This window comes from Epinephelus fuscoguttatus, linkage group LG23 (assembly GCF_011397635.1).
Source record: "Epinephelus fuscoguttatus linkage group LG23, E.fuscoguttatus.final_Chr_v1".
Lineage (NCBI taxonomy): Eukaryota > Metazoa > Chordata > Actinopteri > Perciformes > Serranidae > Epinephelus > Epinephelus fuscoguttatus.
Window position 1 is genome coordinate 35,201,930 of NC_064774.1, and position 27,744 is coordinate 35,229,673.

At 43.0% G+C, this 27,744-nt stretch overlaps 1 protein-coding gene across 1 annotated transcript in view; it reads left to right on the forward strand.

The window, feature by feature from the left end:
• afap1 (actin filament associated protein 1) overlaps positions 1-27,744 on the forward strand; it is a 263,294-nt gene that overhangs the window by 61,061 nt on the left and 174,489 nt on the right. The window contains exons 2-3 of the mRNA XM_049568925.1: positions 1,401-1,529; positions 3,079-3,161. Coding sequence (XP_049424882.1) covers positions 1,401-1,529; positions 3,079-3,161 — 212 coding nt within the window. The remainder of the gene's footprint in view (positions 1-1,400; positions 1,530-3,078; positions 3,162-27,744) is intronic.

The window sequence follows — 27,744 nt, forward strand, 5'->3', positions numbered from 1 at the left end:
GATTAACATAGGGGGGATCAAAATAAAATAAATAAATAAAATAAAAATCAACCAGCCACCCTCCTCCACTGACAAGTAAAGAGCAGTCCCTTCATAAGTAAAGAACAGTCCCTAAAGTGCGGTGAGGTTTGTGGACCGTTACCTGCCACAAAGAGAGAAATCTGAACGGCTCGTGTCTCCTCTGACACGTCACATACCTGTGTGCTGCCACGGCTCGGCTGTCCAGGTACTTTTTATCGTTATCTTGCACCGCGGAGCACTATGGCCGCCGTATTTGACAGAAATATGTATTCATGTCTGTGTCTGTGACCCCCATTCAACCCACAACCGGTGGGATTCGCCTTTTGGTTCTTTTGCTGGTTGAAATCTGTACTCGCACAGCGTGGTGAATGATTTATTTTGCTCGCACAAAACTATCTTTAGTCACAAATGCGAGTGCGGTGACGGATGGAGTAAAATATTGCCACACTGCCAACATTTTACTCTGTCCTTCACCACACGCTGTTTGATTGCATTATCAAAACACGCCGCTATTATTCGGCCTTGCTTTTCACTTATTCCACTGAATACCGAATGTGTGTTTTTTTGCAATATTCAGCCTAATATATTCGGTTACCGAATATTCGGTGCATCCCTATTAGTTTGTTCTCTGCCCACAGTGAATAAATCTTCTTGTTTAAAGGTGCCGTGGTAAGAGTTTAACTTTGGGCTAACTGCTAACAAAGCTTCAAGTACACAGCAAAAGCATCAATACTACTGGCCTGAGATGAGCAGGGTGCTTCACAATAAAAGCACCAGTGGTTTTGCTTTGGTTTATTTCAATATAACAATACTTTATTAAAACAGTATTTTATCTAACTTTATTGTGACAGTACTTTATTCTAACTTTATTATAACAGTCCCTTTATTTAACTTTATTGTAACAGTTCTTAATTTAACTCTATTGTAACAGTAGTTTAACTTTATTATACTTCATTTAAGTTTCTCGTAACTTCCGTTTATTTAGTATTTTAGTAGTCTACAGTAATTTAGAGTAGATTTCAAAATATCAACCTCAACAGTTTCCAACAGTGATGTAAAAGCAGCACGCCTGTTTCCTGTTTTTTTTTATTTATTTATTTTTAAAAACACTACGTAATCTTGTAAAAAAAAATTGTGATCTCAATATTGACCAAAATAATGCTGATTAGCCCTAACTTGTGCCCTGTTGAACTTCATTAATTGTAGCATTTTTGTTTTTGCTTCTAGCAATTAATGATTTGTCGATTGCTGTTATGTATATTCTAGCTGATGTGATAAATACTGCTGCTGTGTCAAATACTAATGGAACCCCTGAATATATATATGTATATATATATATATATATATATATATATATATATATTGTGTGTGTGCTGCAGCGATGGAGGAACTGGTGTGTGAGCTTCGTCTGTTCCTTGACCTGTTGGACAGGGAGTATCTGAGCGCTGGGGTTAGAGAGAAGAAGATGCACCTCTCCAACATCCTCCACAGAGTCCTCTCAGAAAAAGGTGAGATTACAACCCACACTGCACCATAAAACTCTTCAGAAACATTATAGAGATACCAGGAGATTGCAGTTACATAAGATTACCTGTGTGCAGTTTTTCCAGCCCCAAACTTTTTCAGAACTGTTTATATTTTACAGTGTCCCAATTTTTTTGGAATTTGGGTTGTATAAATGTTGATTGTAAGTTTACTTACTGATTGTTATTTGTCATACCCTAAATAGAAAATAAAAGTTTAATTTGATGAAATTTATTGGCAGTATTAGCAGACTATGGCCTGACCACAGAGAAACCATGCTCCCTTTTTATTTTAATTGAATGCCACCAGTAAAAAAAAAAAAAAAAAAAAAAGCTTGCTGCATCTTTTTTTATTGTTGCCAGGCAACCACCCCTTCACCTCTGTACCCTAACCCTACCATGTAATCAATCTACTGTTTATATATTTTATTTATTAGACAGCAATTAGAATCAAGTTCCTAAAATGGACAGGTAGAGAGTACTTGCTTTAGCTCTGCTTGAGGGTTAGAGGCTGTTGGCAAATAGCTTGTTGGGCAGAAGGAAACTGAGATCTGTGTGGGTACGAGGCCATATAAAAGAGGGTGGATCAAGGGGAGTACCACCAGTTTCTCCTCCATTGTTTAGCATCTGTAAACTTGTCATGACCACCAAAAATCATCTGACTGGACAGTGGGGAAAAAAGGGAAGACGACGTGGGGTGCTTGTCTGCTCTGAATTGAAGTTTTTTCAACTGGAGGAATTAAGAGTGCTCCGGCAAAAGTGCCAGGTGCCAAGAGCGTAGAAACACAAGGCTAGTAGCAACACAAAAAGCCGACTCCAGCTGCTAAAACACTGTCTGTGTGACTGGGGCCTAAGACTTGCATTTAAAGAGATTGTGACTTAGCCGTCATGAGTACCCTGTTATATTTGAAAGTTGAGGTTTTGCTTTTTGCTTACTCCTTGAACTTTAGTTATTTCATTTACAGTCTCATCACCAGCATGATGTAGAGCAGTGGTTCCTAACTGGTTCAGCTACAGGGTCCAGATTTTTTTTCATTAGTTCAAGGTTCACAAAGTTAAATATATTCAGCATCATACTTGCGTTTGGCAGTGTCACTGAGCTAGTTTGTTGTCTCTGTCAAGTTGCTGTCCGCTACTCTGTAGTAGGAAATGGCACTTCAAAATATAAGCTCTGTGCTGGAAATTCACTGTACTCTAAAATAAAGTGTGTTTTTACAAACTTGACGCGTTTGTGATTCACTTGTGGTCTATTCGTAATGGATCCATGACCCACTTTTGGACCTTGACCCACCAGTTGGGAACCATTGATGTAAAGTGTATTTCTTATACTGACAGAAAACCTTCTTTATCATGGTGAAGGAGCAGTTCCTGTTGTAATGTCATGGAGCCAATGTTGAGAACAAATTGACAGTTTTTTTTCCAGTTGCAACTACTACAATTTAGAATACATAATATCAAAGTTCTTGTTTCTCATGCCCATGGTATATGTACAGTTAAGAGCATAAATTTTGTGACACTCCCACCTCCTTCTCAGAGCCTTCATTCAAGTCAGAGATTCACAGTGGTCTGCCGGCCCCGCCTCAGATGCCCCTTCCTGAGATCCCTCACCCCTGGCTGGTAAGACTTCTGTCTTGAACTCATGTGCTATAGTCTCACACAGCTAAACCTATCTTCACACCGCTGTGTCAGTGCTAGAGAAAAGTCTGGAATCAATCTCATATGGGGAAAAAACACTCTGCGTTTTTTGTATTTCTCTAAACCAGTTACAATTGTCTATGTGGCAGTAAGCCCCAGATGCAGCAACAGTACCCATGGAAAATGGTAGCACAGTGATGGTGATATAGGAGGAGAGTGGCTCATACTGTCTACATCTGGTGAATCAGACTACATGACCTATGGCCTTACAGTGCCTTCTACACACACTGAAGAGTTACCTGGCAACATTTAGTCCTACAGGGAACACCATCATCCTTCATGCTCAGTGTCATATGTCCTCTTACATAGTATTGTACTGTATCATGAACAAGACACACATGCATCTTCGGCTCTAATATGTGCTTGGACATCTGACTGATCAGAGGTGTCTCTCTGAAGAGCAGTCAGCGTTACTGTGTTTCCACTGTAGGGTCTTTTTAGGTGTGTCTCTGCCAAGCTGCTGTGTTGCTGAAGTTCTGACAACTCTCAGGTGAACAACGTGAAGTTTACTTATTGTTACGGCAACACTGACAAATTCTGATTTGAATGTTGTAATGCAGTTCATTTGCGAGTCATATAACAATCTTGATTCGTAGTCTAATTCAGCGTTTGTCAACGTTTGTTTTCCCCGTTTCGTACAGTTAATTATTGTTTAAAGTTTCAACAAGTTTCTGGAGTGCTGACACAAGTGTGTTTTGAAAATGACCGCAGACTGTCACCTGCTCAACGCATCATTACCTTTGGATGCCGTGACAGTAATAGCCTAATGATTATAATAACAATAATGTCAAACTATCATTTACAGACTGATTTAACAGACGATCACTACTGCCCGACCCGCAGGTCCATTTGCAAGTCCCGTGGGTTACGGGTCGACCCGCGCATCACTAATCAGCTCAGTCTATAAAGGCTGTACACAGCAGTAAGGCTATAGACATTATATTCTATTCAGGCCGGCAGAACCAGCAGCGCATCGGCTCTACAGTGCACGGCACTGCTGATTAACCATTTTATTGCAGCACAGAGTGTCTGCCAGCAACCAATTACTTGCAGAGGCTTCCTACAACTTGTTTCAACGGTTCCGATTTAATCAGAAGACAAATTAAACAGGATGACTAGCCAATGTGAAAATCAAAAGAAAGCATAGAATAATGTACTGAAGGAGACTGTTGTGCCATCACATTTTTTTGTGCTTTGAGAGCAAAGATCCGGCCGCTGCTGTGCAAAACTCCGCAATACAATTCTCAAACTTGATTGAAAATCAATTTCGGAGTGGGGCTGGTTCGGAACAGCGGTGTTTCGGAATGGAGGGCTCTCCCCTGTTGGAACATTGTGCGCACACAGCCCTTCACCACCTGGATCCTAAAATAAACACCTGTTTTATTACATAATCATGCTTCGGTGTTGCGCCATTCATAAAGATCCTATTTCTGTCATTCAGATAACAACCAACAGCCAACTTATTGAAAAATGACGGGTTTAAATCATAATTAAAATCCCATCATAATTTAAATCCCGTCCCAGACATAACATGCTCGGGCCGGGTCGGGCTGGATGTTTTGGGCCCGATCTAAGCTCTCTTAGCCGCTATCATTTCCCCTGAGCCGCCGGAGTTCCTCCTGATCAAAACGCCGCTCCACCTCTGTGCGCAGCAGGTCCAGGGCCTCTGTAGCCTATGTTGTCAGGCAGGCTGCATATCACATCAAAAGCATAGATCTATGCATTCATGATATGAAAGAGATAAATGTAAGTCAGACAAATTGAGTTTAAATTCAGATTCTTTATTTTTTGTTTTATGTTTGTGTACTACGGAGCCGTGGACGGGCACTGAGGAAAAAAATAAGACTCACCAGAGCTAGAAATGTTTGATTGTGAACCAGATAGACCTACAATTTCGCTTGCTTTTTGATTTATTTCTATTTTTTATAACTGGGGATGTTACGCACCCGTCTAGGGGCCGGGAAGTGTAACATAAAAATGAGCCGACACAAGAAAATGCACAATCAAAACGGGTGAGTTTATTCACCATCACACAAAAAAGAAATAATTTTTATAAATAAAGAAGCTTGTCTTCAGGGTGAGCCCAGGCCAAAACAATAAACAAAACAAACTATCTTTCCCCAAAGTACTAACTAAACCCTATGTGAAAGAAAAGAAACAAAAATACAATTACTAAACCTAACTCCTTAAACTAAACAAAAACAGGAGAAAACAGGTCAACGTAAATGGCAGCTCACCCCTACTGCTTAGTGCTATGTGCAAATATTTACAAGTGACGTGCAAGTGACAATAAAACTGCTGCTTAGCGCTGCAACAGGTCGGCAGCAGACAAACTGTTCCCCGCTCATAGCGGCAGAACACAAACAACAAGCTCACAGTTCAAAAATAAGGCCCACCGCTCTCCAGTCAAAAAAAAACACACAACAGTTCGCAAAGGCACAGGCAGGTTTGGTGTCGGGACGCGGAATAACGCTGCTGTCAAGACGACCCTCGAGCTTGATAGATGGCCAGGGTTTAAAAAAGGCCAAGCCCCCGCGACAGCCAATCAGCAGCAGCCACGACCAGAGCCAAGCCCTCGCGACATCCAATCAGCAGCAGCCACGACCAGCCAGAACCCACCACTCAGGGAAGGAGACGGGAGCGGCACCTGGCACAGATCCTCAGAAAGAGAAGAGGTCTTACTCTCACATAAAAAAACAACATACATGCAATAAATGTCACAATATACGGCCGCAGCCCTAACACCCCCCATCCTAAAGGAAACATTTAACCCCAAAAAATGTTTACTTCAAGGCTGGGCAGAAACACGGGAGAGAGCATCAGCCATAACATTTTCAGCACCTCTTTTATGCCTGATTTCCAGGTTGAAGTCCTGTATCAGCAGTGACCAGCGCATCAGCCTTTGGTTGGAGTTCCGCATTTGCCGCAGAAACACAAGTGGGTTGTGGTCGGTGTATACAGCAACAGGGAGTGGACTGGAACCGACGTACACCTCGAAGTGTTGCAGGGCCAGCAGCAGCGAAAGGGCCTCTTTCTCGATGGTGCTGTAATTCACCTGACAAACATTGAATTTCTTCGAGAAATAGCACACAGGGTGATCAATACCTTGATGGTCCTCCTGTATGAGCACAGCACCGGCTCCACTGGCACTCGCATCCACCTCCAGCTTGAACGGGCGGGAGAAATTAGGAGCCACCAGAACAGGGGTGCTGCAGAGAAGGGCTTTACAGGACTCAAAAGCATGTTGACAAGCAGCGGACCAGACAAAGGGTTTCTTGACACTGGTCAAACTGGTGAGAGGGGCAACAACATCAGAAAAGTTACGACAGAAACTGCGATAATATCCAGCCATCCCCAGGAAGCGGCGGAGCTCACGCCGGGTTTGGGGCGCTGGATACTCCAGGATGGACTGAATTTTGGCACCAACAGGGCGCACCTGACCTTGTCCCACCTGCTTTCCAAGGTAGGTGACCGTGGCTCTACCAAACTCACATTTGGCTGAATTCAGAGTAAGGGTAGCCTCCTTTAACCTCTGGAAAATCTCCTCCAGCGTCCGGAGGTGTTCAGACCACGTGTCTGAATAGGCCACAACATCATCAAGATACACTTCACAATTACTCACGTCAGCTAGGACGAGGTGCATCAGCCGCTGGAAGGTGGCAGGTGCATTATGGAGTCGAAGGGCATCACAGTATATTGGCAAAACTGTCGGGGTGACAAAAGCAGAGATTTCTGAAGCACGGGGTTAGGGACTTGCCAATAACCTTTTAACAAATCAAGTTTTGTAACAAAAGTTGCTGCACCAACCCTGTCCACACAGTCTTCCATTCTGGGCAGGGGATATGAGTCTGCTTTTGTTACACTGTTTACCTTTCGAAAATCACTGCAAAAACGAGGTGTTTTGTCAGGTTTGGGCACGAGCAGGCAAGGGGAACTCCACGCACTGGAGCTGGGAACTGCCAGATCATTCTCCAACAGATATTCAACTTCTTTTTTCATGAGTGAACGTTTTGTCGGGTTAACCCTGTATGCATGTTGCTTGATGGGTGGGTGGCTGCCAACGTCAATGTCATGTGAAAGGACAGTGGTGCGGGATGGAGTGTCTGCAAACAAGGTGGGAAAACTGTTAATCAGACACACAATATCTGCTCGGGCCGGAGGATTTAAATGTTGCAACTGGGCTGGCAAATCTTCCAGCACCTCAGAATTTTGCAGTCGTGCACAGGGAGATGTGTGCTCATGCAAGCCATCACTTTCAGGAGTGTACAGAGAGGGTGACACAGCTGTGACAGAGGCTACAACAGAGGGCATGACAACGGAGGAGGTCACAGCAGCAGACGTGGCAGGGAAGGAGGCAGCAGCGTCACCACGAGAAAAGTATGCTTTTAGCATATTCACATGACAAACTCTAGTTTTTCTCCGACGATCTGGAGTACTCAGAACATAATCAGTTTCACTCAATTTTTTTTCAACCACATATGGGCCACAAAACTTGGCCTGGAGGGCAGAACTGGGGATTGGTAGAAGGGCTAGCACCTTATCGCCAACCTGGAAATCTCTTTTCACAGACTTTTTGTCAAAGTTCTTCTTCATCTCCCCCTGAGATGCAGTTAACGCACTGCGTGCAACCTCACATGCCTTATGTAGCCTTTCTCTGAACTTGCTCACATAGTCGAGCACATTAGAAGTGGGGATAGAGGTTTCAGACAAATACCTCTCCCTCAGCAAACGAAGTGGGCCGCGCACCGTGTGGCCGAACACCAGCTCTGCAGGGCTAAACCCAGTAGACTCCTGCACACTCTCTCGGGCAGCTAAAAGGAGAAAGGGCAACCCCTCATCCCAATCCTTCCCAGTTTCAAGGCAGTATTTCCTCATCATGGCTTTCAGCGTTTGATGGAAACGTTCAACTGCTCCCTGGGATTGTGGATGATATGCGCTAGACTTTTTGTGCTTGATGGACAGTGAGGCTAACACTTGGGCAAACAGCTTGGACATGAAATTGGTTCCCTGATCAGACTGAATGTATTTTGGCAAACCAAAAGTGGAGAAAAAACCAGTCACTGCTTTGATGACAGCCTTGGCTTTCAGTGTGCGCAGCGGGATGGCTTCTGGGTAGCGAGTGGCGACACACATTAAAGTTAACAAATACTGATGGCCAGACTTTGTTTTGGGGAGTGGACCCACACAATCAATTATGATATGCTCAAAAGGCTCTCCGAGCACAGGGATGGGCTGTAGAGGAGCAGGAGGAATGACCTGGTTGGGTTTTCCACTAAGCTGGCACACATGACAAGAGCGGCAAAACATTGTAACATCTCGCTTCGGGCCTGGCCAAAAGAAATATCGCAGAACGCGGTGGTATGTTTTTTTTATTCCTAAGTGGCCAGCAACATTGTCATGGGCAAGGCTAAGCACCTGAGGGCGGAAACACTGGGGTACAACTACCTGCTGAAATAAGTTCCACCCCAAATTACCAACAGCAGGAGGATGCCAATTGCGCATCAAAACGCCATCCACAACAGTGTACACACAGGGAATGTCAGAGGCTGGCGCAGCTGCAGCCGCCAAACATGTGACCAAACTCGGGTCAGTGTACTGTGCTTGAATGAACGTGCTTCGGTCCACATCAAAAGTTAGCTCCGCCTCAGCGGGCAGCAGGTTATCTGGCACTGATAAACTCTTTTCAGGTTTTTCTGCAAGTGAGTCTGCGCCCCCAGGCTTATCATCCGGACACAGGAATGAATCAGACAAATTACACACATCATCAAATTTTCGAGCCTGTGCGCGCGTCACAACACAGGCAGGGAACACAGAGGTCGAACTGTCAGCAGTAGGAGACACAGACGGGCCACAATCACACACAGGATCATCAACTACTTCGGGCGTCGGAAAAACTTTCTTTCCTGCCAAATCGTTGCCAAGGAGAAGGTGCACACCGTGCACGGGCAAACAGGTGCGTGTGGCAATTACTACGGGACCCGTGACAAGGGGCGAGCTCAGGAACACAGCATGCATCGGTGCTCGCAACGGAATCATCCCCACCCCCCACACCAACGCATCCGACCCACAGAAAGAACTACTGGAAGAAGGCAAAACACTGTGCAGCAACAGGGACTGATCGGCTCCTGTGTCACGCAGGATGGTGACCGGCACCTGAACTTTTTCATCTCCCGGGAGAGAGACTGTGCCCTTAGTAATGAACGGCTTATAACGCACAGGCACCTCATCTGCGTCCGCGTCAACGTCAGCCGGGTCAGGAGCAGCGACAGACTGAACAAAACCAACACTTTTTGGCTTCTTGGGACTTTGGTTATGCTCTTTTCGCTGGAGAACAGGGCAAGCAGCAATCAAATGTCCCGCCTCGTGACAGTAGAAACACTCACGAGTGCCGGGGGAAGCGGTGTTAGGACGTGGGGTGCTTTTGGACTGGGCTTTTGGAGCTTTAACAGTACCGGCATTGGGAACATGCTCGCGGCGGCCAGAGGGAAAAACAGCACGGTGAGTCAGGGCAAATTCATCAGCTAATACAGCAGCCTTTGACAGGGACTCCACCTTCTGTTTGTTAAGGTACACCACAATTTTTTCTGGGAGACAGGATTTGAACTCCTCCAGCAGAAACAACTCACGGAGCTGAGTCAAAGTTTCCACTTTGCTCGCCGCACACCACTTATCCATCAGAGCAGTCTTTTCACGGGCAAACTCAACGTAAGTTTGGTTGGCGGATTTTTCACATGCTCTAAATTTTTGGCGATATGCCTCAGGAACTAATTCATAAGCCCTCAAAACAGTGGCCTTCACAGTGTCATAGTCCAGACTCTCTTCAATGGATAGGCTTGCGCACACTTCTTGCGCTTTACCAATCAATTTACACTGCAGCAACAGACTCCACACAGTTTTTGGCCATCTCAAAGTGGAAGCGATGCGCTCAAAGGCGTTAAAGTAGGAATCTACTTCACTTTCCCTAAAGGTTGGTACCAGGGCAATATGTCTGCTCACGTCAAACTGATCAGAGGGCATGATGACTGGGGGCTGCACAGCCACCGGAGTGGAAGTAGCTGGGTGTGGTGTTCTATCAAGCTACATGGCCCTTATGCGGAGATGCATAAGCTCAACCTCACGGCTCTTAGTTTGGAGCTCCACCTCACGCAGGCGGAGGGCCAGCTTAAGATCCGTTGTATCAACACCAGCCTGGATAAGCGCCATCGGGTCTATGCTGAGGTGAACGGAAGCAGGAGCCTCCGCCCCTGCCCCCACCCCACCACCGAGGGCTTTCGCCGCCGTGGCACTGGCAGACTCCTCTCCCACTACCACGCCTAACCCCTCAGGAACAACATCGACCTTCTCTGGCTTAGGCTTGGGAACAACACCCCTCTCCACCAACCGCTCTGACAAGCAAGACTTTATTTCAGCTTTGCGGGCATGCAAAGGGACAGAAACGTTAAAGACATTTGCTATTAACAACAAATCCGCCTTTGTGCACTGATCCAGTTTTTCAAGAGCTGGATCCTGCGTAAACGCATCCACATCAAAGGACTGGGACATCCTACAACTCCACACACAAAAGAAAAAAACACGCCAACCAAGATCTCACAACACAACAGCCACAACCACCAGCCTGCCTGGCACACAAGCGACCTGGAGAGACGATCCCGGACGAGCCCCCAATTTATGTTACGCACCCGTCTAGGGGCCGGGAAGTGTAACATAAAAATGAGCCGACACAAGAAAATGCACAATCAAAACGGGTGAGTTTATTCACCATCACACAAAAAAGAAATAATTTTTATAAATAAAGAAGCTTGTCTTCAGGGTGAGCCCAGGCCAAAACAATAAACAAAACAAACTATCTTTCCCCAAAGTACTAACTAAACCCTATGTGAAAGAAAAGAAACAAAAATACAATTACTAAACCTAACTCCCTAAACTAAACAAAAACAGGAGAAAACAGGTCAACGTAAATGGCAGCTCACCCCTACTGCTTAGTGCTATGTGCAAATATTTACAAGTGACGTGCAAGTGGCAATAAAACTGCTGCTTAGCGCTGCAACAGGTCGGCAGCAGACAAACTGTTCCCCGCTCATAGCGGCAGAACACAAACAACAAGCTCACAGTTCAAAAATAAGGCCCACCGCTCTCCAGTCAAAAAAAACACACAACAGTTCGCAAAGGCACAGGCAGGTTTGGTGTCAGGAAGCGGAATAACGCTGCTGTCAAGACGACCCTCGAGCTTGATAGATGGCCAGGGTTTAAAAAAGGCCAAGCCCCCGCGACAGCTAATCAGCAGCAGCCACGACCAGCCAGAACCCACCACTCAGGGAAGGAGACGGGAGCGGCACCTGGCACAGATCCTCAGAAAGAGAAGAGGTCTTACTCTCACATAAAAAATCAACATACATGCAATAAATGTCACAATATACGGCCGCAGCCCTAACAGGGGAGTTCTTACAGTATGGTGCCAGGGTTAGTGGGGATTACTGCTAGGTGCTGTTGGATAGAGCCAGACGGCTGAGAGTCTATCCGGAGCCTGCCAAGGATGCTCGAGGCTTTGCCGGGCTGGTGAGGCAGTAACAGGTGCGCACAAATGAGTGCCTGCTGGAAGCTGTATCTTTCTCTCTATAGCCCCTCTCTGTATTTTACCTAACATATGAGTGAAGTGAAGAGTGAAAGTCTTTTTTACCGTAAGTAATGTAATATAGGGACCTTTGATTCGGCTTAAAAATAATGTAGCAGGAGGGTAAAAGTGAGGGGGGGCCAATGGCCCCCTGGCCCCCCCGCTTCCAGCGCTGTTGGCACAATGGCAGCAAGAAAGAACTATGGCAGAGAAAGAACCATATTTAAAATGAGAAGCAGTAAGATGGTAGGCTGACAGAGAAGGTGTGTTGCTGTGCTATTGGTTGATCGTGAATCAGCTGATGGCTCAATTGACCTACCCAGACAATGACACCTAGAGATAGTGAGCAAACATACGTGCAAGGAGTGAATGGCAGGGTGAGAAAGAAACTTACAGCCTGAGCATGAAAAGTATTGTCTTCCTGGCTGAACTTTCGCTAGAGCTTCATTTCAATCAGGAGAGACAGAAGAATTACGTAATGGTAATCTGAGTGAACAAATTAACAGATGATTTGTGCTGATTAAGAATTAACAGAAGTCTTTGGCGCTTGGACACCGGAGGGAGATATTTTGTGATTGAGTGACATCTGAGTGGCAGCAGGATAAATCCCCCCAAAGGAGCACAGCCTGAAATTACCCCCCAAAGAATGATTATTTACCAAACTGAAGTGAACATCTTAGCCATGATTAATCAGCGTTAGAATGATCTCCTATGAAATAAATACTGTAATGAGGGAGACATGGAAATAGTGGTAAAGTGATATATCAGCGGTGAACCATGAATGAACACAGAGAAAGAAAATCCACCTTGTGATGATGCTCAGCCTGCAAAGGCTATGGGGCTCAATGCCATGAATGTGATGGTGGCTTAATGCTATAAATGCGATGAAGCTCTATTTTTTTCCCCCATCTGCTATGAGGCTCAGTACCATGAATGGGATGCTTATCCTGCAAAGGCTATGAGGCTCAAAGCCATGAACGGAACAATGCTTAGCCTGAAAGGCTATCAGGCTGAATGCTGTGTATGCGATGAATTTGCTTTAAAGCATATCATTCGGGTTGAAGCCATGCTGGCTAGCTCATTATCTAGCTCATTATCTATTCAGGTCATAGCTCACCATTAGCCATCACAGCTGGTCCACAGGATGACATGAATGAAAAATTAGATTATACAATGGGTCTCAGTCATCTAAAACCCTTTAAACATTTCATTAATTCATAAATGGGCATAGAAGACCTTGATTCATCAATAATGAACTTGCCAGACAATGTCAGCACTGGCTTGAGAATTACTATGTGGGAACAGCTAAATGATAAATTAAACAAACCACAACAACCAGCCACCAGTTATTTGCAATTGCTTACCATAAGCTGATACGGCTTTAGAGATAATTGAGCTTCAGTGATTGCTGTGGAATCAGGATGTACATAGGAGGCATATGCAGATCATAGCCAACAGCTCAGTTGTTGCAGGGAAGCCACTGATAGACCTTGTATGGCTGCAAAGGTTGTTGCCCCAATTCTTAATGAAAGACCTGAGTCATGCTTAAAGGTTATATTAACTGCGGACAACTGCCTGCTGTATATTTGTGTTCATGGTCACAGTCAGAGATAATTTTCTGGCGTTGTTGTACTAGACAAAAGCGGTTCACATCAGCTACATTTAGCTTGTTTATAACTTCCAGGTCGTCATATATTGAAGTGAAACAACGTCTAACAAGTTGCGGTATGTTCTCTAAATAAAAACAAAAATTACATACCTGTCGATTAGGAAAAGGGCCAACTTGGGATCAGTTTTAAAACCTTTCAGTTCTCTCAGCTCTCTCCACTTGGTGAATCCTCGACCGAGGTTTAACGTTACACGCGTTTTGGCTCAAGCCCTATCACTGTCCAGTTTAGCCTTCTTCTATTCTTCTGTTCTTTTTCTTTTTCTTTTAGATGGTGCTCCTTAGTTATCCGCCATGACATTGAAAGTACAACCGAGTCCTTATAGATACGTCTCTGGTAAAACTGGATATGTCGTCATATATTGAAGTGAAACAACGTCTAACAAGTTGCGGTATATTCTCTAAACAAAAACAAAAATTACATACCTGTCGATTAGGAAAAGGGCCAACTCGGGATCAGTGTTAAAACCTTTCAGTTCTCTCAGCTCTCTCCACTTGGTGAATGCCCAACCGAGGTTTAACGTTACACGCGTTTTGGCTCGAGCCCTATCACTGTCCCGTTTAGCCTTCTTCTGTTCTTCTGTTCTTTTTCTTTTAGATGGTGCTCCTTAGTTATCCGCCATGACATCAAAAGTACAACCAAGTCCTTATAGATACGTCTCTGGTAAAACTGTTATGTGTTATGTGTTCAGCAATGCCCATAGCGTACCGCTTACTCAACGAACACTGTAAACATGGCTCCTTCTTCTTCTGTGGTTTAATGGCTGCGGGCCACTGCGGGCTTGCTGAATTACTTCCGTACAGTGTTGCCAACTTAGCAACTTTGTCGCTATATTTAGCAACTTTTCAGACCCCTTTAGCAACTCTTTTTCAAAAAAGCGACTAGCGACAAATCTAGCGACTTTTTCTGATGTTATTGGAGACTTCTGGAGACTCTGTCTTGAGAGCACGTATCGTTTCTATTCTTTTCAACGAGCAGCGGATGCTGCTGTGGGCTTCTCCCTCGCCCCAAAGCACTCAAAGGCGGCCCAGTCCTCCCTCCCAGCAGCAGTCAGAGCAGGAGATGTTAACCCCTCTACGTCCAGACTGCAAGTGAAAAGCGCGTGCGCGGAACCGCCGCTGGCTGATCCCGACCTGGCTTACAGTCAGGGCGGGATGTAAATGTAAAATTTTCTTTGTCTAATATAAATCACTGAAAGAAGGTTCATTTGTAGTTATAAACATATTCAGGGTGTTTTTTTACTCAGTTTTTGTCTCTCCCACGACATTATTCCTCTGTCCTAAAGCAGCCATTACAATTACATGCATATGGACAATTATGCAAATTAGACGATGACGTCATTTAGCGACTTCTAGCGACTTTTAGGACAGCCAATAGCTACTTTTCTTACTGAGGAGTTGGCAACAGTGGTGCCGTATTCTGGTTTGCTGACTTCCGCTGTGTCCGACCCGAGCCAGGCTACGCTAAATAGCCATATAGAGAAAGGCTTTTTTGTCGCTGTTGGGTTCAAATAAATATGCAGATCTTCAAGGGGGGGTGATACGAACTAGGGACAGTTTTATAAATGATAAAAAAGTTCCGCACAGCTGCTTTAAAGAAAACATTAAAATACTAGTTACTGAACCTTAGAACTGATTGTTTTTGGTGGAACCTATCGCAGCAACAGCACTAAAATAGTCACAAAAACGCAGGATTTATCTAAATGGGCTGATTTTTTACAGCCCATACTCCTAGAATCAGCTTCCAATCATTGTTGTCACATCGTGACAAGCCCCCTTGATTTACTGTCCAGTTGGGCTAAATTAATTCAGCCCAGGCTACTGACTTTTGGCCAGTGACAGTGCGTGGAAGTACAGTGAGGGCCTGCACACTGTTACTGTAGTGGGAGAGTGAGCGTTGAGTCTTGCGAATTGTGTTAGCATCATGCTGAACAAGGTGGATTATTTTAAATGCTGTCTATCCAAAAATCATCGGACTTAAATGACTTGGTGATTAACCTGTTTGCATCCCAGAAAGGCCATTGATGTGAGCTTCTCTTCAGATAAGGTAGGCCCAAGCCCTAATCTCTTATTAAAGGAGCATTACTCATTTCCTTTCTTTACCTTTCCTGTCTGTGTGTACAGCAGAAAATCAGTCAGTGTGTGTATGTGTGTGTGTGTGTGTGTGTGTGTGTGTGTGTGTATGCGCGTGCGCGCACATGCGAGCGAGCCAGCGAGAGAGAGAGAGAGAGAGAGACAGAGAGAGAGAGAGAGAGAGAGAGAGAGAGAGAGAGCGCTTTTGGCATCAGAACATTTTTGTAGATTATGTATTACTAGTCCATATCCATTGGTAGCTTTGTCACCTATGCCAATCCTCAATGTCTATGAGCAGTTTAACATAGATTGACCACGTCAGTGAGTAGAAAAACGTGGGACAGACAGAATGACTGACTGATAGAATGACATACCATACCATGACTTAGTCATACCAAAAATTTGAAAAAAAACCCTAAACATTCGGCCACAGGGGGAACCACAGTGATCGGTCGCATTTTAGCCATTTTTAAGCATTTTTCGGTTGTTATAGCGCCACCCAGTTGCCAATTAGACTTAAATTTCTCCAGTCACCTTGAGGTGTCCTGTTCTACATATCTACCAAGTTTAGTAAAAATCGATATGTCAGTTAGGCCTAGATAAGAAATTAGCTCTCTAGCGCCCCATTTTGTTTGATCGGTTCAATGATGGAGGGGTCCCCTCAGAGCATGTGTGGTCATATCCCTACAAAGTTGCGTGGTGATTGGTGAAACCCTTGAGATGTTATACACCTTTATTTGATGAGCCATGCCGTCCACTCAGTTTTAGTAAGTTTTCCAACTTTTGCCAAGAGGGAACTTTAGATATTGGTCCCTAGATTATGTTCACTGAGTTTCATGCCGATTGGTCAAACTTCCTAGGAAGTGTAATATTGCTTCATTCGCATCCCCCCATGACCCTCTACCACTGTGCCAAATTTCACATGGATTGACCAAGTCAGTGAGGAGAAAAACATGGAACAGACACACAGACACACACACAGACACACCCACAGAGAGTTTTCGTCATTATATAGTAAGTAAGGCACAAACATCCACTTGAACTGACTAGAACTTGGTGGTCAAAGGTCAAAATCACTGTGACCCTATCCTTAGCATTCTTGTGAATGTGATATCTCAGAAATGCCTTGAGGGAATTTCTTTAAATTTGACACAAACTTCCACGTGGACTCAAGGACGGACTGATTAGAATTTGGTGGCCAGAGGTCAAGATCACTTTGACCCTTTCCTTAGCATTCTCATGAATGTGATATCTCAGAAACACCTTGAGGGAATTATTTTCAATTTGGCACAAATGTTCAGTTAGACTCAAGAATGAACTGATTAGATTACAGTGGTCAAAGGTCAAGGTTACTGTGACTTTGCATCCGTCTCATTCAAAGCAATTTCAAAGCCTTGAGGGAATTTTCATAAATTTGGCACAAAAGTCCACATGAACTTAAGAATGAGCTAATTAGAATTTGGTGGTCGAAGCTCAAAGGTCAAGGTCACTGTAACTGCACCAAACATGTTCTTGGCCATAACTCAATAACGCATATGCTAATTATAACAAAACATTTACACAAATGTCTAATAGGATAAAATGATGAAGTGTGATATTTTATATCCAAAAGGTGAAACGTCAACTTTGCTATGACATTGAATATTCTGCATAAAACACTTTTCTAGGTGTTATTCAATGTCATATCGCAGAAGCAGAAGGGGAAATATTTGGTCAAATACTAAATGGGTGACATTCATCTTGGGTGTCCACCTTGAAACTGCTGATTGTATAGATCTTCTGTGCTGCCAAGGGTAAGAAGGGTGTGAAGCATCCATGTTTCCATAGACATGGATGAAAACTGACTGCAAGAGAAACTTGACTGGTGGCATACAACCACAGGGTGGTAACTGCAGCTCAGTTCTATGTGAAAAACAAGGGGCAAGGTAGTATGATACTCATTACCCTCAGCAGAAGGGAAAAAACACAAAAATGCCTGAGAGTGCAAAGATTTGTTTCCCAGGGGCAAACTTGTCATTGACTCTCACATGCACACACACACACACATACACACACACACACACACACACACACACACACACACACACACACACACACACACACACACACACACACACTAATGTCATTAGGGATCAGGAGACCCAGCAGGATATCAGCTAATCAAATAGACAGCAATAGGCTCCTATTTCAGTTTAATCAAGCTCGATCTGGTCTGCTTTGAGCCACCCTGTGGCCTTCCCCTTAGTGCATGTGCATGTGTGTATGAAGAGGGAAATTAAGAAGTCACTGCAAATCAAAATTGATGTCTAATACATGGAAGATATCCAGAAAAAAAAATTAAAAATACATACTATTAAAAGTACCACAGTGATAACCCATATTGTTAATATTGTTGCAGTGTGTATTTATGTGGGAAAAAAAATTTTTAAAAGAGAAAATATATATATTTTTTGTGAACTATTTTTTATTAAACAGTTTCTCATAAACATAAACACAAAGATAAACATGAGAATAATTCCTCTCCCCCAACCCCCAACACCAGCAGCATCCCTCCCACCCCTATATCATGAAAATAAATCAAACATTTCCTAATACTGAGGTCATGTGGCGGTAGCCATCTTTGTACCAAGAGTTTTTTGGCAGCTTTGAGGCCACTCAGCAGCAATTTACGCTGTTTCCCACTTATTATCAGTTGAGAGTCATTGTTAAGAAGCAATAAGATTGGGTTGCATGTTATGACGGTACCTAGCGATTCAGACAAAACTTTGGATACTCGGCCCCAGCAGGCCCGAACAGAGGGACATTCCCACGTCATGTGTCTGTAACATCCCAGCGTATTAAATTGACACATAGTACAGATTGGGCTTGGTATCATTTTCATGCAAAACCTAGTGACAGGTGTGTAAGAGAGACTGTGACACACTTTGAAATGTGTGAGTTGGTGGTTCGGGTTCTTGGAGGCAAGAAAAATGTTCTCCCACCCATTGTCCCATGAAATGTCCTCATACTTCAGGTTAAAGTCTCTCTTCCATGCTCTGAGCGTCGATAAGCTTTCTCATTGTCCGGGTAGCTTGGAGTAGACCTTTGATACAAAACCCCTGGAAGGGAGAGAGTTTATCCAGTCCAGCAGAGGGTGTATATGAGGTTTATCCCCCAGTGGTAACCCACATGCTTTGAGTGCTGACCTTATTTGCAAATGAAAAAAAAAGGAGGAGCCCTTTAGGTCAAAGCGTTCCTTCAAATCCTGATAACTAAGCTTACCGTTGTCATCATACAGGTCTCCAACAACATTAATCCCTTTCGAAGACCACGGTTTAAAGTGCAGTGGCTTGTTCCCAATTAGTATGTTCATATTGTGCCACAAGGGGGCATCATAATGCCACTTCAGGTTCCCCCTCACGCTTTTCTCAACAACTCTGAAATTCCTAAAAGTGTTGGCAATAATAGGGCTGTAAAGTCACATACAGTGTTTGTCCTTCATGCCAGAAAATAAAACATCTTCCAATCTCCTAGGGTGTACCAGATTTTTCTCAAAGGTTCTCCATGAGACACTCAAGCGACCATCGAGCCAAGCCATGACTGGACGTAGCTGGAAGGATTGATGATATATTTTGAAGTTTGGCAGGGCGAGCCTGCCTTGGTCTTTGGCTCTCTGCAGCACAGAAAATTTAAGTTTTGGACAGCCGTTGTTCCAAATGTACTTACGTATCAATTTATCCATCCTAACCCAATAGTCTGGAGACGGAGAAAGCGGAATCATCATACTCAAGAAGTTAATGCGAGGTAAAACATTCATTTTAACCGCAGATATGCGTGTTCGTAGCGAGGCAGACAATTTGGTCCAATTAGCGCTCAACTTCCTTAAAGATTTTTTCGTAATTACTCTACACTATTTTCTGGAGCGATGTGTGTATCTGGATGCCGAGGTACGTAAGGTACGTAAGACTTGATATGCTAGCATTTTTGGCTGGGTATTTGCATAATACAGCCCATAAATATTGCCACTCAATCCTGTCAAAAGCTTTGGCAGCGTCGAGTGACAAGACAGCACAGCTCTTGAAGCTGTTTGGATTCCTCTATCACATGTAATAAGCGCCTGACGTTATCTGCAGCGAGGCAGCCCCTCATAAGCCCGGTTTGGTCCATATGAATAAGCTTATCCATATAATGTTCCAGACGTAATGCCTGAAGTTTGGATCAGATCTTCAGATCTGAATTTATCAGAGATATGGGTCTATAATTGGAACAGTGTAACAGGTCCTTGCCCTTTTTCGGTAACAATGAGATTAGAGCTACATTAGTGTGTTCATGAAAGGCACCCTTCTCTATCGCAGTTTGAATGGAGCTCAGGAGTACCGGTCCGAGGAGATCCCAGAAGTGCAAAAGCACCTCAAGTGGGATCCCGTCGGGACCCAGAGAAAAGAAACTACCAGACAACGTGTATAGGTCCTCATAATAAGTTTTAAAGCTGCTGTTTATCTCTGTTGGATTGGAGATCAGACCCTTGATAGGATGGTGTATTGAGCCAATGGAAGCCCTTGATTCACACTGTTTCAATTTCAGAACCAGAAGCCTGCTGGGTTCGCTGCCGTTGCAGTAATAATTTAGCCTAATTCTATGTATAATGAATTTCGCTCGTCTACGTAATAAATCGTTCAACTCTTGTTTAACAATCTTCAACTCGTCATTAATTGTGTCAGAATAATTCTTCTTAAGAGCCCTCTCCAGACATAGGCATTTTTCTTCCAATTCCTTAATCCTGAAGTTCCTAACCTTTTTCATATGCGACGCATATGATGTTGTGAAATCACTAATGAAGCCTTTTGTTGCCATCCACACTAATCTGTTGTCCTCGACAGAGCCCCTATTATCTTGGAGGAATACGGACAATTTGGTTCTAAATTCAGAGACAAATGTAGCATTGTTTAAAAGAGAGGTATTGAAACGCCATCACTGAGATTTTTTGGATTTGAAGCTGAGATCAATGCTAAAAACTAATGGGTTGTGGTCAGCCAGAGTGGCAGGGAGAAACTTAACAGGTGCAGTGCAGTCCTTCAAACCACGTGACAACAAAAAATAATCAATCCGTGAGAAAGACTTATGGCATGAAGAAACACAGGTATAGTCTCGAGTGCCGGGGTTCTGAAATCGCCAAACATCAAAGAGGTTCAAGTCATCTATCATTGTATTTAAGGCCGTGGAAGCCGCCTGCTGATTATGTGTAAATGAACTTGCCGAGCTGTCCACATCAAGGTTACAAACCGCATTCATGTCGCCTCCCAAAACCCATTCATATTTTGCGAGGTTTAGTAATTCCTCTGAGAGGCTAGGATAAAAATTATCATCAAACACTGCAGGTGCTTAGACCGACATAAATGCAACCTTTGCACCATGAATGGACGTACAAACATATGCTATCCGCCAAGAATTATCATTACCAGCCCTTTCAGTTTTCACAGATATATTTCCCTTAAACATAATCATCACTCCTTTCGACTGAGATCCATTACTGGAGGAGGAGACCACCATGTATGTACTGTTTATTCTGCATCCGGTGGACATCACCTTGTTTCAGATGTGATTCTTGTCTCAGTACTACATCAGCATTTACGCAGTGCATCAGTTCTTGACATTTAACCCTCTTGATATTGACGTTCAAACCCCGGACATTCAGACTCAGAATAGTCAATTTAACCATTATCAAAGATCATTGTGGTAACAGTCCAGTTATGTACATGACTGTCATCCAAGTACCTCACCAAACAACCCAGTAAGAGACCCACACCCACCCCATTGCTGCCATCCCCACACCCCAAAAATTGTGTTTCTGTGTAATGTGACCACTGTATGACGCAGTTCATTAAAACTCCAAAACTTGGTCGCATCCCACTTAAGAGTACAACTGACCTGGCAGTTATGTAACAGTTAGAACAGGTGTAAACATTGAGCTCACAAATAAGAAACTCAGGCTGTGTTATCTGAGAGAAAAGAAGAGAGAGAGAAAAAAAGAAGAGAAAATCACTCGTTCCCCTCAAACAGAAAAAACCATCATGTTGACAAAGTCAATGTTCTTTCTTATAAACAAAAATAGGCAGTGTAACCTGTGTGTGGCAGGTTAGACTGCAGCAGTCAGTGTCAAAATTAGTGTGGGACAGCTACATAATCATAGTAAACAGGACAGATCTTACAGCGAAATCCGGCCAGTAAAGCTCCTTGCCTTTCCTTTAAGTGTCAGCGCCCTCCTGTGTCGCCTCGCTTCCCTGCTCCATCTTATCCCCGCTGTGGTGGTCTGCTGCCAGCAGACACCCTATCCTCCCGTCCAAAACAGAAAATAATTTTTTTTTATAAAGATAAACCATATTCAACATATTTTTTTGAAATTTTTAGCTGTGATAAAAGATGTCTCTTCATTTTTCAGTCACATGCTGGCACATTCTCCTGTAAAGCTATTGATAATCACTTAGCAATTTGTTGTCGATTAAATTTTTGTTAATCGACTAATCCACTGATAAAAGTATTGTTTTAGCATTAATAGCTAGAGCAAGTGTTTAAATGACCAATTAAATGACCAAGATTGGTGGCTTTGCTCAAGCACACAGTATACTTCTCACAGAGAAGCAGGATCTTTTCAAGTCAGTTTGATCCTCTCTACACCCCACACAACATACATGATCTAAGAAGGATCTCTGCTCCATTTTTCAATGTGTTATATGCCACCCTTGAGTATATACACATGTTGTTAAGCACACAAAAAAAGGTCTGGCTCTAATTAGATCATAAAGACCACTGTGACAAACTCCCACTAAAGTCTAGTAAGAAATGGAAGAATCTAGCCCCTTTTACACAGCCTGTTCATGGTGGGAATTTCACACCATAATTATGTCTCATCGTTCTGTGTGAAAAGGTATGAATCAAGTGACAGAGTTGTCTCACTGCCAGCAGCAGAGGTAGCAACAGTAGCAACATCTGTGTAATAAGGACAGCTGGCAGGACAGGATCATGGAAGAAGTGGGTGTGACATTTTTACAATGTGTTATGTGTGCGACCCATCGTGGGAGATTTAAAAAGCAGCTGATAGCAGTTAGCAGCTAAATCAAAGTAGAAGAACAGTCGCAAAAAGTGTCCACAAATTGGAAAGACAGTGAGGTCTGGGAGTCCCTTACCCTCTGATCAGAGGATGAGATGAGCCGCCATATAACAGAGACAGTATATGATTGTTCTTGACATGTTATGCCATTGTTATGGTTTATAAAGAGCTGCCAATCCGTATGTTATATGTTACACTAGAGGCCAATGCTTTTGTGTTAAACCATACACCTGTTATGCCTCTTCTGCTTCTGGGATGCTGGTATGCTTTCTAAAATCACACACTGGAGCAGCATGATGGTGCCATTGTTTGGCATGATCTCTGTATAAAAACAGCTCCTCTCTCTTTCTCTTTTTGTCTCTTTTCAAATCTAAGATTTAAGCTACAAAAACATTGTTTATTTATATTTCTGGTATGAAATACATTGCTGCCATCAACAAACTTATTGCCTCAGCGACATCAGTGGTTTCAAGTAGTTAAAACAGAAGTCCTGAAAAATATAACAGAAACTATGTGTTTACATCAGGCTGAGCTGAAGCAAACAAACTGACATTCAGATGGAGAACTGAGCTGTGTCACTGCATGCACCTCAGAAACAGGAAGCATCTTTCAAGAATTGATTAGTTGATGGCAAATTGTTGATTGGCTTTTAGACTGGGGTCTTTTTTCTTTAGTTTTTATTAAGGCTTTGAAACAATTATTAATTTAATTGCGAGTCATCGCACAATTTCAGTAGAGTAAAATTACATTATTTTGCATTTCAAAACAGTTTTGAAGTTTATATTAAGAAGGTGAAACAATTCTTACCAGTGGCTTGATTGGGAATCAAGTGAATACAAAAAAATGTACTTTATGATCATGACTTCTAGATTCATTTATTTCAAACCAGTGCTGCACTGTTACAACAGTGTGGCCTGAAACTATGACACAGAGGTAGGAGACAGTTTCAAAGTGCTTATTCTGACAAATACAGTGTTTTTTTGTTTTGAAAGGATTACACCATTCCACACTGAGAAATGTGCAGTTAATTTTGATGACTCACTGACGTCCAGTGATCCCTGGTTAATGCAACAGTGTCTGCACTTTTCAGTAGTTCCAGTTTAGTGTCTTTCTCTGATTCATACAGGTCCTGTATATGTGAAACTATTGTTCCCTGTGACAACATGCCAACCTGAGGACATCCCCCTAATACATAATATACTTGTGCAGTGGTGTGTCTGTGTCACTCTGCAGTTACACCTTCAAAACACTAGTTGGCGGCGGGGTTTCTGTGAAGTGTTGTGAGTTTGACTGATTCAAAACACACATTAAACATGGTTCAATAGAGACAGTTTCAAACACATGTACACAAATGGGCTTCATTATACCTCTCACAATTCACAAAGAAAACACTTGTTTTTGCTGGACACTTTTTTTGTTTAGTTTAGTTTAGTTCAGTTTAGTTTAGTCATTTACTTTGTATAAATTATCCTGGCGGCTAGTGAAGTTCTCCTTTACTCATATAAAGCCAGGGACAACAGCAACATTTAGCAAAGGTAATGTTACAAAATTAAGCTAATTTACAACTCACAAGGTTCACCAACAAATCAATTGTCTTATACCAGACACATTTTCTCGACAAATACAACATGCTAACATTGTTAGCACAAGCCTGGCATCTGACATTGTATAAATTGGCTTAGCGGCTAGTGGAGTTTTTCTCCACTCACATGAAGCCAGGATAAATCACACACAAGACTTAAAATGCTGGTGTGCAGTCAGTTTCCACCCATTTAGCAGCACTGTAGTTAACTTCTTTGATTTAGTTTTATCCACAGGTCTGTGGAGATTCACACACCAGAATAGTGCTTTGCCGTCTTTGATGATGTGTTTGCTTGGTGACATCAGTCTGATCAGCTGCATCATTGTGCTCAGCTCGTAGGTGGTAGCTCATACTCGAAGTACTTTTTTAAAAAAATATATTTTTGGGGGCATTTTGGCCTTTAATTGATAGGACAGACAAGCGTGAAAGGGGGAGAGAGCGAGGGAGTGACATGCAGCAAAGGGCCACAGGCTGTAGTCAAACCCGGGCCAAGCAAAAGCCTTGTACATGGGGCGCCTGCTCTACCACTAAGCCACCGACGCCCCACTTCGATGATATTTTAATTCCATTTGACACAAGATGCATATTACTTTTGACTTGTCAACTAAACCTTCTGGGAGTTTTTAAACTAAAAGAAGCCGTTCAAAAATGCAGTGGCGTCTTATTTTACATCAATGCAGCAGCAGGAAGCGGGAGGCTGCAGCAGAAGCTTGACTACAACTGAGGGTGTGTCGAGGAGACAAAATCGCAGCACATGATTAATGCGATTTAAAAAAAAGAGTGTTATGTTCTGACCTTAATTGCATTGTGGTCAACGCAGCCTAGTTTTTATACTTCATGCTGTCACAAGATGAAAACAAGGAAATGAACACTGTGAGATGTTTAAACCCACCAGCCACAATGACCATGCACTCTCAGTTAGTGTTTTGTACATGGGGTTAGGTTGTTAGACTAAAAAAGATGTCAATCTTTCATAGTACTCATCTGATCGTTGAAAAGTATCTACAAATGTCATATATATTTTTGTGTCACCAAAAAAGTCCATTCATTTAGTCTTTTAACTTTCTCTAGATGTAATTTAGTTCAACAGTAAACTGTATTAGTTCTCTGCCAGACTGCAGAAACAGCTACATTTTTCCCTCAGTGCTTTATTAAGTCACTGTGATCACATCATGTGTCAGAAAAAAAAATCTTGGCATTGTAAAACGCCTTCAAAAGCACTTGAGTGGAGGAAAAAGTTGTGAAATAGGTTTTCCATTCGTGGCCCAGTTTCTCAGCAGGGACTTTTTCCAAAGAGTGTTAGTATAAGTAAGCTGAAACAGTCCTGGCCCTCAGGATTAACTATGTTGTTGGCATGTGTCACTTGGTGAAATCCCACTGTTTAGCACAGTTAAGACTTAATCAATCTCCAATTTGCCACTTACTTGGTTTCCCCAGTGACAAAGTGCGACACATTCCAACATGATCTGTTAAATAACATTATTTCCTGTCTCAAGTCAATGAGACAATAGTGCTGATGCTACTGAATGGTTTGCTGTGGTTGACCAAGCCACAAAGTAGGGGAACCCCACTGAGAAATGAATTGAAAGATTGAAAAAAAGATTCATCAGCACCAAATGATCAATTAAACCATGCCCTGCAACGAACTCTGAAGGGTAAATAATTTCTGAGGACATACAAAAGCAGGACTAATTCAGCTAACATCATGTGATTGGGATCCAACTTTTGCTGTGCATGCAATTCATAGCTTGACAAAGCACAATGACACATTTAGTTGCTACAGTGTGTTTCCTTTTCATGCTAGAAAACATTTGGTTCGGCAAAATACAGCAAGCCTACATACAAAGCTGCTGGTCTACGGCCACCAACGTGGTAGTGACTTGAAGTGGGTAAGAAATGCTTTGGGAAGATGGTGTGTTCAAAGAAGAAAGATCACTCCACACCATCAATGATACCTGACAATACAGAAGAATGCATTTAGACTTTGCGAGTACAGTTTTGGCTACATTCGAATACAAAGCTTTAGCAGAGACACATATTTATCTTCGAAGGGGTTGTCTGATTCAAAATGAGAATGGGAGGAAATTAATTCCAAATGGAACCCAGACTGCTACGGATAATTCAACTTGGCTGGTGTGTATACAGGATATCCATCATATGAACACACTTCTGTACGCTGGTTGACTTGTGTAATGAGGGAGGGTCTGTTTGGGGGAAGATGAGGGAGGAGAGGAGAAAGGGGTGGGAGGTGGTACTGCTTTCCAACATCAACACAGATGGAAATCATTTGTGTCTCAACAAGAAGACTGGTCCGCATTCTCCTTCAGCAAAGCCAAAGTGGGGCTTGCAAAGTCCATAGGATGCAACTGATGATGTGACTGGAATATTGGCTTCAATACAGCAATTGCAGAAATCATTAGAGCTAAAACAGTTGGTTAAAGAGATTTTTTGTCAGTAAGCAACACTGTAAATTGCCACGGAAGTTCAGGTTAACAACTGTTCACAGTTATTACTAGCAGACAATGACCTGGAGTTTTGATTTCTGGCAGTTTTGAAAGCCTGAGAGGCTCGGTAGTTGACCCACAGCCCCTAGTTCAGGGGAGGCTCTCATAGTAATGAAAGTGCTATCATCTGTACAAATGCAAATCAGGTTAGTGGAGGGATTTTGACCCACCGATGATCCAGAGGTTACACCTTTTTCTAAAAGGTACTAACTTGATTTTAAGAAACTCTCCGATATTAATAGGTCAGGCTTTATGCAATTATAGCAGGGCTGGTGGGATTCATCAACAAAAATGTGTGTTGGCACGTTACAGTTAAGTAACACCAGGCCCCCACTGCCTGCATGAGCAGGGGCTGCCTTGCTGAACTGATGTAGTGCACACGTGTGTAGTGTTCATACAGACAGTATTGCTGCTGCAGCGCTGCCTCAGAGCTGCCGCTTCAGTCCTGTATTTCTACAAATAAAAGCCAGTACTCAACTGAACTGATTCATTCTCAACTGATTATGCCTCCATGCATCCCTTGTACTGTCAACAACGCATAGGCAGTGCTCGGCATGTTGTGCCCTGTCAAGGCATGGATTCCTCCGGAAAACAAGCTGCAGCTAAAAAAAATTTGCCCACAAATTGGAAATGACTTTTCAAGGGAGTACAACTGCTATGCATAGACACACGAAGCAAAAGTATCCCAGAGCATGTTGTTAAGATGGCAGCAGACAGCACCGTCCTGTTTCGTTTTTGGCACCATGCAGGCATGATATGGCCTGTTAGGATTATCAACACACCAAACATGTTTCCGTTAGTAGTACTCACCTAAACTTTTAACATTGTTACACCATGCGTCACTTAAAGCCCCGTTTCCACCAAACATTTTGTATGAATTAGAATATATGGAGCTCACATGATCTGGCCAAAATTAATATATATAAACACTTGAAGATCCACTTATTACCAAAAGTGTATGTCATATAAAAACTAAAGTAAT